Genomic DNA, 14,127 nt, shown 5'->3' with positions numbered 1-14,127 from the left:
AGACACAGTGAATGAAACACTCTATGAGAAAACAGAGACCAGTTCTGCAAACACAGCCAACCACCTGACCAACAGGTTACTCTCGTGCTTAAGTGATGACATAAATAATAAGATCAAGGAAGAGCCAGGTAGGATATTTATGCCCATCCTTCTTACCTTGCACCAAACATCATAAAATTAAATATTATCTTGTATAAAAATTCCAGAGAGCTGGAATGCTTATTTCTTAAAAACAGCTATATTATAGAGAAGGAACAGAAACATTCTTAACTATATTTTTAAATGCATGATTTAATAAAACATGTTGTTATACATAGCAGTGGGGGGTGGGGTGCGGGGAGAGACACCATAGAGCTTCCTTAGAGCTACGTTTTGCTATGACAGTCCCCACCTTCAGGGCCCCTACAAGATGGCAGAGCCAGCAACTCTGCAAGTGGGCTCGGGGAGACGGGGTGGGTGGGATGAAACCTGACTGTGAGAAAGCTGCCGAGCTTGCAGAGGTGGGAAATTAAGAACCACTGCTCTCTTTGCTTCAGGCTAATCAAAGCTACCTGACTGTAAATAGGGTAAGGGAACTGGTGCTAAACGGATTCATTCCTTTACTTCTAGCCTCCAACTGGACCTGCTAAGCATGGTACTAATCAAAGGAATAATTTACTTAATTGCATGAAACCATCCCGAGGGATAACTTAGCACAACAGCTCTCCATTCCCCAGCCCAATTTCCCCGTGCAGTGATGATGAGCTGCTAAAAGCTGGCCGGGTAAGAGAGCTGCATTTCATGTGAGCAGGCGTCAGTAGGCTATGGACCACAGGTCAAATCTGGCCCGCACCTGCTTTTTGTATGGCCTATGTGCTAAAAATGGTTTTTACATTTTTTAAATGATTCAAAAATAATCAAAGGAAGAAGACTATTTTGTGACATGAAAATTATACGAAATTCAAATTTCAGTGTCCTTAAAGCTGTGCTGGAACACAGCCACACTCGTTCGTCTGTCCCTGGCTGCTTTCACACTATAACAGCAGAGTTGAGTAGCTAGGACAGAGGCCAGATGGCCCACAAAGCCTAAAATATTTGCTATCTGGCTCTTTACAGGGTCTGTCAACCCTGACTTAGAGGCTGGGCTAGGCCAAGGTCATCCATGATAGCGTCCCACGGCAGCATGGGTCCCAAGGTATTCAAAAATTGTTTCCATTAACAAGTTTATCTTCACAATCAAGTCCCCTCAAAGAAACTGCCTGAAGTTTGAGTTTCAAAACTGTGCCATGTGGGATTCATATAAGATACAGCTGAGAATTTAGTCAAGGCTCCTACAGTTTGGAGGAATTTGCCTATGAAGATGGAAAGCGATATTAAATTTTCTTCACTGCAACTTTCTCTAAATTCAGGAAGTCAGTGGCTCAGCAGGAGCCATTCACACCCCCTGACCACCTGCCGGGCCCCTTTCCTGCAGGGCGACTCCTTCTCCAGGAGCCCTCCCACAGAGCGGCCTCTAAGCACAATCACCTGACAAGGAGGGAAGGCGGGCTGGAGAGAAAGTGCCAGAAAGCCAGAGGTGTAGTGTCCTGAAAACAGTCAATATTCTCTAAGTGTTTTTGTTTGGGGGCTCTACTTAGCTCCCTTCCCCTGCTGTCCTTTCTGAAGGCAAAGGCCAAGGCACAGAACTCCAAGAACAGCCGAGGCTTTGTCAACATGCCACGTCATCATCGGACACTGTCATCCCCACCATGAGGAGGGAGTAAGATTTGAGTGTGCACAACAGAAGTGCCAGGGAGCTCGCGCACTCTGAGGCCTGTCAGGCAGGCCTTAGTTGTGGAGCAAGACCCAGAGGAAGGAGTGGGGGCTCCTCACAGTTCCCCTTCCCCAGTGCACAAGATACGCATATAATTATAAACCATTATGATTACTTTGACTACAAACTTAAAAGGAGTCTCCTTCTAAGAAAGAGGAATGGTGCGTGTTGTAAGAAAATAAAATAAAACAAGCATCTGTGTTAAATTCTAGATTTAACATGGCAGCAGAAAACATGGAGCTAGGAGGAAACCACCTGGAAGGAATAGTGTTCAGTGAATCCAACAAAAAGCACACAGAACGCATCGGGCACCTGCATTTCCTTTGGGGCAGCGAAACAAAGGTGTCTTTTCACTGAGCCAGAACCTATTAGAACAAGGTTCATACTCTAGGTTAAAGAGACATTTGGGGGAAAAAAAAGAGAGAGAGACATTTGGAACAGGGAATGTGACCTTGAGGGCAGCGTTTCCCATCTGTTTCACATCACAGTACATGCAGAAGTTGCTAATACCTGACCGTATACTGGGTAAGCACAGGACTGCAGGCAGAGGGTCCCAGGGGATTGGAGCCAGCCCAGGTGGCCCTGAGCCTGAGGGTGCACTATCTCAGGCACGGGCCAGGCAGCACTGTCCTAAGCTGCTCCCTGCAATCACCCAGTGATCGAATCGCTGTGTTTCTGTGGTTACTGTGACTCCGAACCAGTCTGTCCCTGACTCAACAGTCACCATGCTCGTGTCCTCCACTCATTCTGAAGATCATCATGGTAAACTGATTTTTCAGAAAGGCAAAACTGCTGGTTTAGCAGATTTATTCTGCATTCAAGGGCATGCAGTGTGACATGGATGTTGTCCCCTCTCACAGGGGCCTCTCATAGAACCTCTCTAATTGAGGCTAGGGTAGAAGGACATATTTTTTAGGACTGCCACCAAAAATGAGGACACAGTGAACTGGGGCAAACAAAGCATCAGAGAGCAACTCCAAACAGCAGGCTATGCCAAAAGCACTGAGGAAAAATGGATTTTTGTGAGGGCAAATGCAGGCAGTAGGCACAGGAGAACAAATGCAGTGACTTCTGAATGGGCCATTTAGCTGATTTATAAAGGACCTCGCCAGTGTCCCTTGCTGCAGGAGACAGATGTGCTCCTTCTTCTAAAGCTGTGGTCCACGCACTTGTTTTCTGGGGAACCAAGGGATCAACCCCCAGGAAGCAATTTCATTATTTTCAAACCTTAATTAACTGGAACCTAATTAGGACTTGAGGGTTTTTTCTCTCACTTTGAAGGAAAACTTTTCTCTTTCAAGTCAGCGTGGTATAAATGGAAGAAAAGTGAACAAAGAATTGGCTATCTAGATTTCTTGCATATAAGCAACTCATTTAACCTTTGGGGGTTTCAGCTTTCTAATCTATAAATTGAGAGGGCCAATGAGCTACAGATATCTGTAGCTATTTTCTGCAATCAAATTCTGATTCTGACACATGCTAACAGATCATCAATCAGATACTGTGAACATTCTTCTCCCCTGACTACCATACCCCTCGTAATGAGAGCTGAGATCACTGATGGTCTTCCACAGTTTTTAGAGTATTTAACACGTTTAATTCAATTGAATTTTATAGCACTCTGATGGGGAAGGTGTCTAAAATGGTATAACAAAAACCCTCTCACTTGCTGTGCTTGAAGCAGTGGTTGGCTAGTTCTGCCAGAAGCTGGCTAAAAAGGAGACTCATTCAGAAGAGACAGACATGTAACCCAACATCTGTGATAAAGTTAATTTATAAATATACATTCATTCACTTTAAAAAATGTAAATATTTTAAAAAAGAGTATGCTAATTGGATTTCTACATACTTTCTTCTGAATCAACTACTCATAATTTATTGTCTATAATTTATTACTTTTGTTTCTTTAAAAGACTGAGAACTTACATGTCTGTAAAGCAATCTAAGTACAGAATTCCTTTTGAAATTTATGGTTTTTCCCCACTCTTCTATAGCTGTCACACCCAAACATCAGAATTTTTGAAGATTCATCTTCAACAAGTGCTTCCAAACAATTTAACTTAGTTTGCACAGAAACAAGAGCTTTTTAAAAATGCTCTTATTTGATCAGTTTACCTAACATTCAGTTAAACTGCATAATTATAACGACATGTACAGCTGGCATAGCCAGGATGGGAATGAGGAGGGTTGTCCCGGGATGCACACAGCTCTCCTGGTGGGAGCCAGAGGTGGAGGAAGCACAGCCGGCGTGTGCAGCGCGCCGTGGGCCCTGGTCACTGTGTCGTGCAGAAGGAATGGTGAGCGCAGGCTGAAACGGCTGTTGGGCGGCCGGGTGAGGGGTTCAAGGAGCAGGTGGAGAGGCTGGCCTGGGGCCTGAGAAGAAGGGAAGGGCTGAACTGGTTTTGGCGGCATCAGCATCTAATCAGTAGTTAAAATCTTAAGAATTGTAAGGAAAGAGGAACTCATTCAGGCAGGGAGTGTGGACAGAGAACAACAAAAAGAGGAGAAAGAGGGCATGGTAGACTCTAGGGAGTGCCACCCTACAGGGTGAGCAGAGTAAGAGGCTTCAGCAAAGGGACCAGCAGGACATGAAGAGAAGCAGAGAACTAGGAGGTGAGCTTTGCAGGATGGGAGTCAGAAGCAAGAACCGACCAGAGTCCTTGGATCTGACAACAGCAGCCACTGGTGAATGAGAATTAGGGCGTTCACACCCCATGAAATATCCCACTAAAGGAAGGAGAGGAGATATTCTGTCTGCTCCCGTGCCTGCGGCCCTCTTCCATCAGCTCTGCTGTCTTCCTGTAATGGCATTCCTGATCCGTTGGTTTTGCTGAGGCTGCCTGAGCCCAGGCAAGGGAGAGGGGAGCATGAGAGCCAGGCAAGGGGTGGGGAGCATGATAGTCCCAGAAGATGCCTTGGGACAGGCAGAACGGATTCTCCACTTGTTCCGAGAGCTGCTAATTTATTTGCAGGCCCAGGGCAGCAACTGTTTGCAATGCCTTCTGAGAAGCATTTGTGTAAGATTATCACAAAATGTAGGATGAAGTGAAATCTTCAATTAGAAAGTTTTAAAACAATGCCTTTGGGATCTCCCCAAGCTGAAAGTCTCAGAGGAAGTCTCTGCGGGGCTGCGCTCGGTCAGCAGGCTGACAAACAGCTCCGTCAGCCAATCCTGCTGCCCCACTCATTTTTCAAACACGATATACAGAGACCAGGTTAGGAGAGCGAGTTCTCTGGAGCTTGGGTAAGAAATATGAGAAGAAAAAGACTGCACAGGACAGAACACAGGCTCTACTCTATAATGTACTGACAAGTGACGAGGAAAGAATTCCTGGATCGTAAGAGTCACAACTGTTAGACATGGAAATTGACCAGGTTTGAGTGGCAGCTGCCTGAGTCGCAGAGGGCTCAGCATGGCTGTGATCCTCAGAGTAACCAGGACCGTCCTGGGCTGTCATTTTCTTAAACAGCCAACATTCTACAGTCTCCTCCGTTCTCTGCTTCTTCAAATATTAATCTGAGATTTGTAAACATACAACTCTTTTTGGAAGCCAAGGGATAAGAAGAAACACTTTTTAAAGAAAGCCTAACAATCAGATACTGGTTAACTGCCTTCTAAACTTCCATGTTTCCTTTTCCCAACTCCAGTAAGAAGGATTTGAGGTAAAAACTGAGATGAGGACCAAGCACTGAATACTGCCTCACCAGGGAAGACCAGCTGGGAGTTTTGGTCACAGAGCCACTCACACAGACACCACCCTTTCGCCCTGTGGATGTGGGAGTTAGTTCCCACTGTTGTAGTGCGGTGACTGAGGGAAGAGGGAAGAGCCCAGGACTGCCACGCTAAATCTCATGCCTGCTGGGTTCTGGCAGAAGTCAAATCTGTCGGTTGTGCTGAAAAAAAGAAGAGACTAACCTGATCCAGACGCAGCGCGCCATCCACAAACCGCTGTTTGCGTAACTCCTTTGCGATTCCGTGGAGGTTTAAGACAGCCCGGTGCACCTCCTCCCGGGTGTGCTCTGGGGAGATGGGGGGCAGCTCCTCCTTGGGGACGCTCTTTGTCGGGCTTTCAATCATGCTCTGTGCATGTTCATAGCTCAGTTTGGTGCAGGAGCGGATGATGGTCCGGCCAAACCATTCATCAATGATCTGCAAAGATGGTGAGGTTGTTAGAAAGTCATGAGGAGAATTTTCTTCAGGTTTTTCTTTCACGTGACCATACATCCACACACATTCCACAGAGATTCACTGAGCAACGACTTTGTGCTCAGAATGCTGTTTAGTTCCGGGCACAAAAACCTATCAGATGCGGAAGCTGTTGCCCTCAGGGCGCTCAGGGCATGGACTTCACAGGCAGTGGAAGTTGATGAAAGTTCTCTAAGCACACGGGAGGCACAGGCCAGGCCAAGCAAGAGACCTGAGGGGAAGGGCCTGTTGAAAGCTTTTTCATTAGTTTGGGTGAGTGGTCATCAATGTCACACTGGAAGAGAGAAGAGACAGATACCAAAGATGTGACAGATGGGGCTCTTAATGGACCGGATGGGGGATGAAGGAGAAGGTGGGGCCACTGACAGAAACAGAGAACGCAAGTGCAAAGCAGGACAGAGGAAGAAAGAAAAAAACATTCCAATTTGTTCTATTTAGAGCATTTGTGTAGAAATGAAGGTCCAGAACAGGGGCTCTCAACCTTGGCACTACTGTGCTGACTAACTCTCTGTCATGGAGGCTGCTCGGTACACCGTAAAGCATTTAGTGGTATCCTTGGACTCTAACTGCTAGATGCTGGTAGCACTTCCCCCAAACCCCAAACTGACAACCCAAAATGTCTCCAGGAATTGCTAAATGTCCCTTGGGAGTAAACTCAGCCAAGGCTGAGATCCACTAGGCTCAAAGCAGATACCCCCACGTTCAGTGGTGGTGCTCTCTGACTGCTGGGATTGTGGTTGATTTGTGTTTATCCTTTCAGTTTGTCCTTATTTTCTGTAACAAGCATGTATTATTTTTAAAACAAAAATAAAACAAACATTAAAATATTTTGGGGACTCCTAAGTCTGAGATGCAGGGAGGAGAGTCAGATGGGGATATGCAGCAGGCAGCTGGGGTGTGGGCCTGGGGCTTAGGGAGATGACTGGTCTGGAGGGAGGGAGCTGGACCATCAACCGGAGGGTCCAAGAAAGAAAGGGCAAGAGGAGAGTCGAGGCTGCATTCACTATCACTCCTCCATTTGAGGAGCAAAAAGAGAAGCTGGAGAATAGAAACAAACAGAAAACAAGACAGGTCAAAGAGACAGAAGAAAGATCAGGGGCATCCAATGTTAGAAGAAGCAGGAGAAAGGGCTTCAGAGAAGAGGTACTTGAAAGCAACAGCAGACACACAGCATTCCGATGAGAGAGGCACGGCTAATATACCTTCCACAGGGCAACTGAACTCCCACAGCAACCCTGTGAGGCAGGTATTTAATTATTTGCGTTTTGCAAATGAGGAAACTAAGGCACAGACACATTAAATGACCTGCCTAAGGTCATAACTCTAGAGTGACAAGGCCAGGAACTGAACACAGGTATTCCCGCACCAGAGTCCAAACTCTTAACCACCACTGTATGTCAAATGCGACTTGGGGGGTGGGGTGGGGGATAGCTCAGTGGTAGAGTACATGCCTAGCATGCACAAGGTCCTGAGTTCAATCCCTAGTATCTCCATTAAAAAAAAAATGCCACTTGGACATCAAGGGAAGATGAAAACAAAGAAAAAGTCCTCACATTTAGCATTTGCTTACTGGTGATCTTTAGGAAGGCTCTTTCAGGGAGGAGAGCATGGGGCAGGGCAGGCGGGCAGAGTCAAACTGCAAAGATTTCAGGCATGTACTGTGACTGGATTACAGGGATGATGCCAATAGTACTTCCCTCACCCTCAGAGCTCTGCCTTCCGTCAGCATGGCGCACACACCCCACGTGCCATTCCAACAGCAACATCTTCTGCGTGTGTCACGATGGGGAAAAGCTTGGGTTAAGGACAGGTGACTGGCCCGCAGCGGAGGCAATGCAGTGAGTGTGGATGACAGCTTCCAGAAGGAGGGCAGAGGAGGGATGCTGCTGAGCACGCAGGACAGAGGACTGCGCCAAGTCTGCAGGGGAAGGGGAAGAAGCCAGCACAAAAGGAAGACTGAAGGGGCAAGAGAGCGAAGGGAGTGGGCCAAGAGGAGGTGACTCATCCAGGAGAGAGAAGGGGCCCTGGAGGGAAGGTGAGGGGGAGGTGATCTGGAGGGGAAGAGGGAAGCCGAGAGCGCTCGTATCAGACAGCCCCAATCTCTGGACACACATAAGGCACAGAATGAGGGGGGCTGCATGGGGTTCAAGGGCATGAAGAAAGTGGAGAAGCTCAGAGATAAATGCTGTGGGAAATGTGATTCACGAGCAGGGAAAAGCCAGACGTGCTGCATGGCAGAGGGGGCTTGGGAGAAGGAAGGGAGCTCCAACCAGCAGTGAAGCTTTCAGCCTGGGCTTGCAAACATCCTCTGCCCTCTTCCTTTTCATCAGCTAAACCATTCTGTTCACAACCTCAGAGACAACGCTTCCCGAAAGAGACCGTCTGCAAGGTCCACAGGTGTTCTCGGTAGGGAAAGAGGGCCTGGCCCAGAGCTGCCCACACCGCAAAGCCTCTGTGGGACACAGCTTCCACCCTGGATGGCTAGAGACCTCTCTGATAACCTTCTCCTCACTCTGAAGGAAGAACCAATCTTTTTTTTTCCCCCTGGAAGAAGCAATACTCTTAAAATGGCAGCCATGAAGCACAGGAAGGGAACGGTAGCAACCACTCACATTTTTCTTTGGTTCAGTGCAAAGAGCCTTATTCTGAAGAAACTTGGATCTGTAACATCAGACTTTAATTTTCTTTTCTAAAAAACCCTCAAACTATATTTTCTGGATTATTCCAAAAATGACTCCTTGCCAAAATACAAGTGATTCACATATTGTGCTCATGACTCTTCTGCTGTGGCGAGCGGGTCCTGAGTTTGGCTCTCGGGAGGTGTCTGTGTGCGCGCTAAACACGGGAGAAAGTGCAGAGCCAGTTCCAGGGATTGTTCAGCGGCCCCGCGGGGAAGCGGCGCGAGCAGGTCTCCAGAAGGGCCCCTTTCAAGGTCAGCCAGTGCTTGTCCTTCCATCACATCCACATTTCCTGAAAACTCCCCACTAATGGAGTTGCTCCAACCTCCTCTAGGATGACAGGGCCACGACCTATTCATTCTTGTGGTCACAAAGTTTTCCCCTGGAGATTTAGCTTGTTTCCTTTTCTCCACTTCATTCCAAACCCAGTCAGTCAATCCTCCTCCTGTGTGTCCACATTTTGTCTGACCGTCTGTCTTGAGCATGCTTGGGGAAATTTTCCATTCCATTCGATTCCACTCCTCTCTTTCACACACTCCCCCAGGCATCCAGGTCACAGGGTATCTGGCCTCTTGGGGTCTGTGTCCTCTTTTCCTAGAAGACACAGGAAACCCCTGTACACTTACACAGGGTAACCACCGCACACAGGGCAGGGAGACTCGGCCCACTCTAACCGGCCATCTATAGTCATGAAAACTGGTGGCTCAAGAAGTGCTTTAAAAATCTAATGAAAGTGTCAGGTCCTCTCTCCTGAAGTATTTATGCACACAGTTTTCAGTAAGTTCCACAGGGTTCCTAGATATCCTGCCATCCCAAGCTGAAGTATCCTGGCTCTCAACAGAGCTTTGTTGCACGCTCTGGACCCTCTTTTATGCTGCTGAGCCCTGACTAGGGGCCACTTGTAATCCTGAGGGGTTCTTAAAATTTATTAACTGTAACTTGGCCAAAAAAGAAGTCTCCCACTCCTCATCAAAACTCGCTAACCACACACATTGGCTGCACTGTCTCAGTTTTTATCTTAACTGGCACCTCCGGCCCCTTTAGCTTGTTTCCTTACCAGTCAGTGACAGATAGACACCCTTCTTAACAGCACACATGGACGCCACCAAATCCCAGGCAACAGCACTGATGAGGTGTTTCCTGTAGCTCTTTTACCTCACCTGAGCGCCCCCCACCCTGCCCACCTCCAATGCCTGCATTCCAGAAAACCTGTACCTTCTTTTTGAACATGCATAGAGCTGAAGTAGAAGCTGTGAAGAGCCAACAAGAACTTCCTGGCCCAGTGACACTCAGGCAGCAGAACCTATTCTGCTTTAAAACCATCCAGTTTTAAAGCCAAACCATACCTGACACATGGACTAAAAAAATTCTTAGGCCAGGAAAATGGGCCTGAAACCACACTGCAGGGAGGCAGCAAGGATGCCCGGCGCTGCCTTGCACAGAGAAGGGCAACAGGAAAGCAGAGACCCAAACGGGGGCGGTTCCCGGGGTGGCCTGCCTTACAGTATGGGAGGAAGGCCTCTCTGGATGGAACACCTCATTAATTTCTAATTTGGAAGCTGGATTCACATCAACGCCCTGTCCGTAACCAATGCCAGTGGCAGAAGACAAAAGGACAAAGAGTTTTTCATGGAAAAAGTAAAAAAGCTATGAGGAGCTTCATAAACAGAACCCTTCAAAGAAGAATCATGTCCTTCCTCTTCCCTTCGTTTCATCACAGGATTTGAGTCACCCCCTCTCTACAGGTGGCAAGTTTCTGCATACCCCCAGGACGCTACTGCTTAGAATGTCAGGCTAAATGTCGTGCCAACACTGACTGAAGGCGTCTGGCTGGGAAAAAACCTGGTGAGGAAGGAGCAAACACTGCCTACCTCAAGACCTACCTTCCGGGACCAGGTAGGACAGGAAGTGGCGCAACACCTCAGGGCACCTGGCCCTACTTGGTGGCAGAGCTCTCACACTTACCACCTTTTAAACTCTCTCCAACACTTCTGGGAGGAGGGCATCACTCAGCCCATTTTATGTCGAGAAAACAGGCTGGGGATTTGTGAAAAGTCATGTAAGCTCCTATGTGGCAGCCAGAATCAGATGTGCCTAAAGACTTAAGATTCAAAATCTAGTGTTACTTCTATTATATTTCAGCTGAAGTTTATGAAACAGATAGAGATGGCAAAGTAAACAAAATGTGCCTCAAATACATATTAACTTTTTATATTTTATAGATACAAGGTTGTGAGAAAACCATATCCTTTGGAAATGGTTCATTTCCGTTCAAATGTATTTAAAAATTTATCTTCTAAAAGAAGTCAGTGAGTGCCTCATTAAGAAACTGCTGATTCAAAACTGCTAATGAGATTAACTTACAATTTTTAATAAGTAATTAGATGCAGAATCACTTTTGTAGCAGCTCTGGGCTTCCGCATGTAAAATATTTGGTTCAAAAAAATGTATCAGGAAGAAACATTTTCCTGATTGGAACAAAACGAGGTTGGTTGTTGGGATGGTCAGGGGTAGAGGTGGGCGGATTTCTGCTGCAGTCAATCTCCCTGGGGTGGGGAGGGCACAGCCAAGAAAGAAGCCAAAGGTGCCAAGAAGAACGTGCCTGAAAAGGAACTGGGCAGAAAGAGGCGGGGCTCGACAACTAGGAGAGGCGGATGGCGACATATCTGTGATGGTAAGGCGCTGGGGACTGCAGGGGGCACAGGCAGTGGGGTGTTGGCTGGTGAAGAGCGAGCAGGGGCCTCCTCTGCTGGGCCTGCTCCTCGCACTAGGCCTATGGTGACAGAGTAAGGCACAGGTCACTTCTTAAAGAAGAGAGAAGACCACGGAAGGATCAAAGAGTAAACAGCAAGACGGAAGCACTGTCAGCAGCACACGTCATTTAGCCCTGGCTGTGCCCTCTCCTCCTGTGGCCAGACTGGGCCTGTTACCTGAAAACCAGGTTCACCTCTTGGTGGGTGTCACGCCAAAAGACACAACCAAGCCAAAGAGCGGGAGAAGGAAGGATTTGCAACTTGCAGCAAGTGAGGACAATGGGGATCCATCCCAAAGAAATACTGCTGGCCTTTAATCTGTGTTTTCCAGATATAAGGAAACCTTTCCCCTTAAACTAATTATAATTTACAACAACTTGGTAAATGATAACTTTGTGGTTAGGACTGAGACATTTATCTTTTCTCTCTACCTGACTCCTCTAAAAATTGAAACTCTCAGGTTCCCAGCAGCCTTATCAAGTACTCTTAGCCAGCTCATGCGTAACAACCCTAAAGGAAATTCTCTAGCGAAACTGCCACAGAGTGTAACTACTCATGACATTTATCACTGCTCGCTTTAAGTCTAGTGCTAAAAGCACAGGTACAATGTTTGTGTGACAATTCAGGATGACTGATAAAATGTATAGCCTATAAAATGCTTCACCATTAAAATACCGCTGAGCTTGTTCACTATATTTGATTAGTTTGCCCCCAACATGGATAACTAAGCAACTATATATAAACAAAATGGAAGTCTAGCACCGAGGGACATGATGGATGCCAGGCAGCAATCATCCTGGCATTGAGAGAGAAATATTTCATCTATCAAAAGATTTGCAATCAAAAGGGGAAATGATAAAATAAATTTTTACATATTCAGTGAGGTATGGGGAAGTTATTCCAGCTAAAACATGATTTAACTTGAACTTTATGGTGAAGAGAGTGGTCTCTTTAGTGCCCTATTAAACACGCTTTCTGCATGTGCTTTTATCATTAAGGAAAAGAATGCATTTCGAAATAAAAAAGAGAGGATGTCGTCACTCACACGGATGAAATTTACCCAGCAAGCCTTAGAACGATACTAATCAGGCTGTCAGTCTGCTGAACTCAGAAGTTTCTATGATGAAAAAAGTGGTCCTACAGAACTGCATAGCCCTTGATATTTGAACAGCTGCTCAAGGAGGGTCTTATGCCATAAGACACACTGAATGCTGTTCTTTGTATCTGATAAGACTTCTAATGTGACTCATTTCATGATGTGTATGAAAAAAGTCAGATCTCTTCTCTGAATGATCCCCTTCCCAGTTTAGGGAAAATACTAGGAAAATGGTTTGGTTCAAGGGGCTCTTGGCTTCAAGGGGCTCTTGGCTCAAGTCTCTGCTAATGACATTGCAAAGTCACTGTTAACTGTCACTCCTCCTGAGCCTCTCCTACACCTGTTAGAATAATGCTGTTCAAGCAAGGTTCAGACACCACTTTGGAAGACCCCAAAACTTATCTAACTCCAGCAGCAAAAGAGTTTCACTCCTCTACCTAGGGAGACTACAACACCCATTCTCGGCAGTAAGTAGTAACAGAAGAGTGACCTTCAGCCCTGTACCCCTCAAGAACGAAGAGTGAAATACTTCAAGGGGTGATTTTGTAAGCAGACAGGGTAGGGATTCCCAGAGGAAAAGAACCACATATAACTTTCTTAACATAAGAGAAACCATTTTAGGCCTAAGCCATCTTGTGATCTAAACCTGGCCACAAGGGTTGTCCTTGCAGAAAAACAGGTCTCAGCAGTTAATGATTTTTTTTTTTAGCAGTTAATTGTTTTAAAGGAACAAAAGAAGGTAAAAATGAATAGCTATTACTAGGCAAGGGAGATAACCGTATCGGAGACAATATACCAGTTGTAAAGACTCTCAATTCTGTTTCAAAGGGAAATATTAGCTTGCAGTATATTCTTGAGCTGTTCTGTAGAATTCAAACCCCCTGAGCATTCATCTACCAGACTGACTGAAACCCAAGGAAAGATGATGCTGAACTTTTCTGACCCTTGTGACTTCACTCAACTAGAGCCTGGACTCTGTCAATCTCTGCCCCAATTCTAAGCTGAATTCTCCTTTGCTGAAGCCCTTTCGTGAGTATGTATGCATCTTTAGCTTAAAACTTCCCCAGTTTTGCTGCTTAGGGAGATCCTGCTTTGGGAAAGATCCCCGGCATTCTTACTTGCTACAAGTAACAAATTCTTCCTTCTCTCACTCTTTGGCTTGGCTGTATCTTTTGGCTAGACATCCACCAAGAGGCGAACCCACTTTTCGGTTAACAGGCCTACTAGAGACCAATGCCAAGGGTGCTGAGGAGGGAGCATGGGCAGCAAAGGGCTGTGTGTTGGACAGCTGTTTTAGTTTATAAGGCAGTTTATTTATGTGTTAGAATTTTCTGGAAGATTTATTTGTATAGAGTCAACTGTGCTCTCTTCTACTGTTTCAGGTCACCTGTCATCAGCCTAGTCTGCTGACCACACCATAATTGGGCCCCTACCCACTGTCAAGGAGGAAGACGTTTTCCCCTACCCGTCTAGGTTCTGCTGGCTGGTCTAAGAATTAAACTGACATGAGGCAGATTAACAGGAGAAAATCAAACAAAAGTTCAATGACATGCACATACATCGTAGAGACCCACGAAAGCTGAGGTAACTCACTGAAATGG

General features: G+C 46.3%; 1 protein-coding gene across 3 annotated transcripts in view; it reads right to left on the bottom strand.

The window, feature by feature from the left end:
* Positions 1 to 14,127, bottom strand: part of DIS3L2 (DIS3 like 3'-5' exoribonuclease 2) — a 315,313-nt gene that overhangs the window by 61,420 nt on the left and 239,766 nt on the right. For all 3 annotated transcript variants that reach the window (XM_006207888.3, XM_072961847.1, XM_072961848.1), the window contains one exon: positions 5,709 to 5,942. In XM_006207888.3, coding sequence (XP_006207950.2) covers positions 5,709 to 5,942 — 234 coding nt within the window. The remainder of the gene's footprint in view (positions 1 to 5,708; positions 5,943 to 14,127) is intronic.

Source organism: Vicugna pacos, chromosome 5 (assembly GCF_048564905.1).
Source record: "Vicugna pacos chromosome 5, VicPac4, whole genome shotgun sequence".
Classification (NCBI taxonomy): domain Eukaryota; kingdom Metazoa; phylum Chordata; class Mammalia; order Artiodactyla; family Camelidae; genus Vicugna; species Vicugna pacos.
This window is presented reverse-complemented; position numbering and strand designations above follow the sequence as displayed.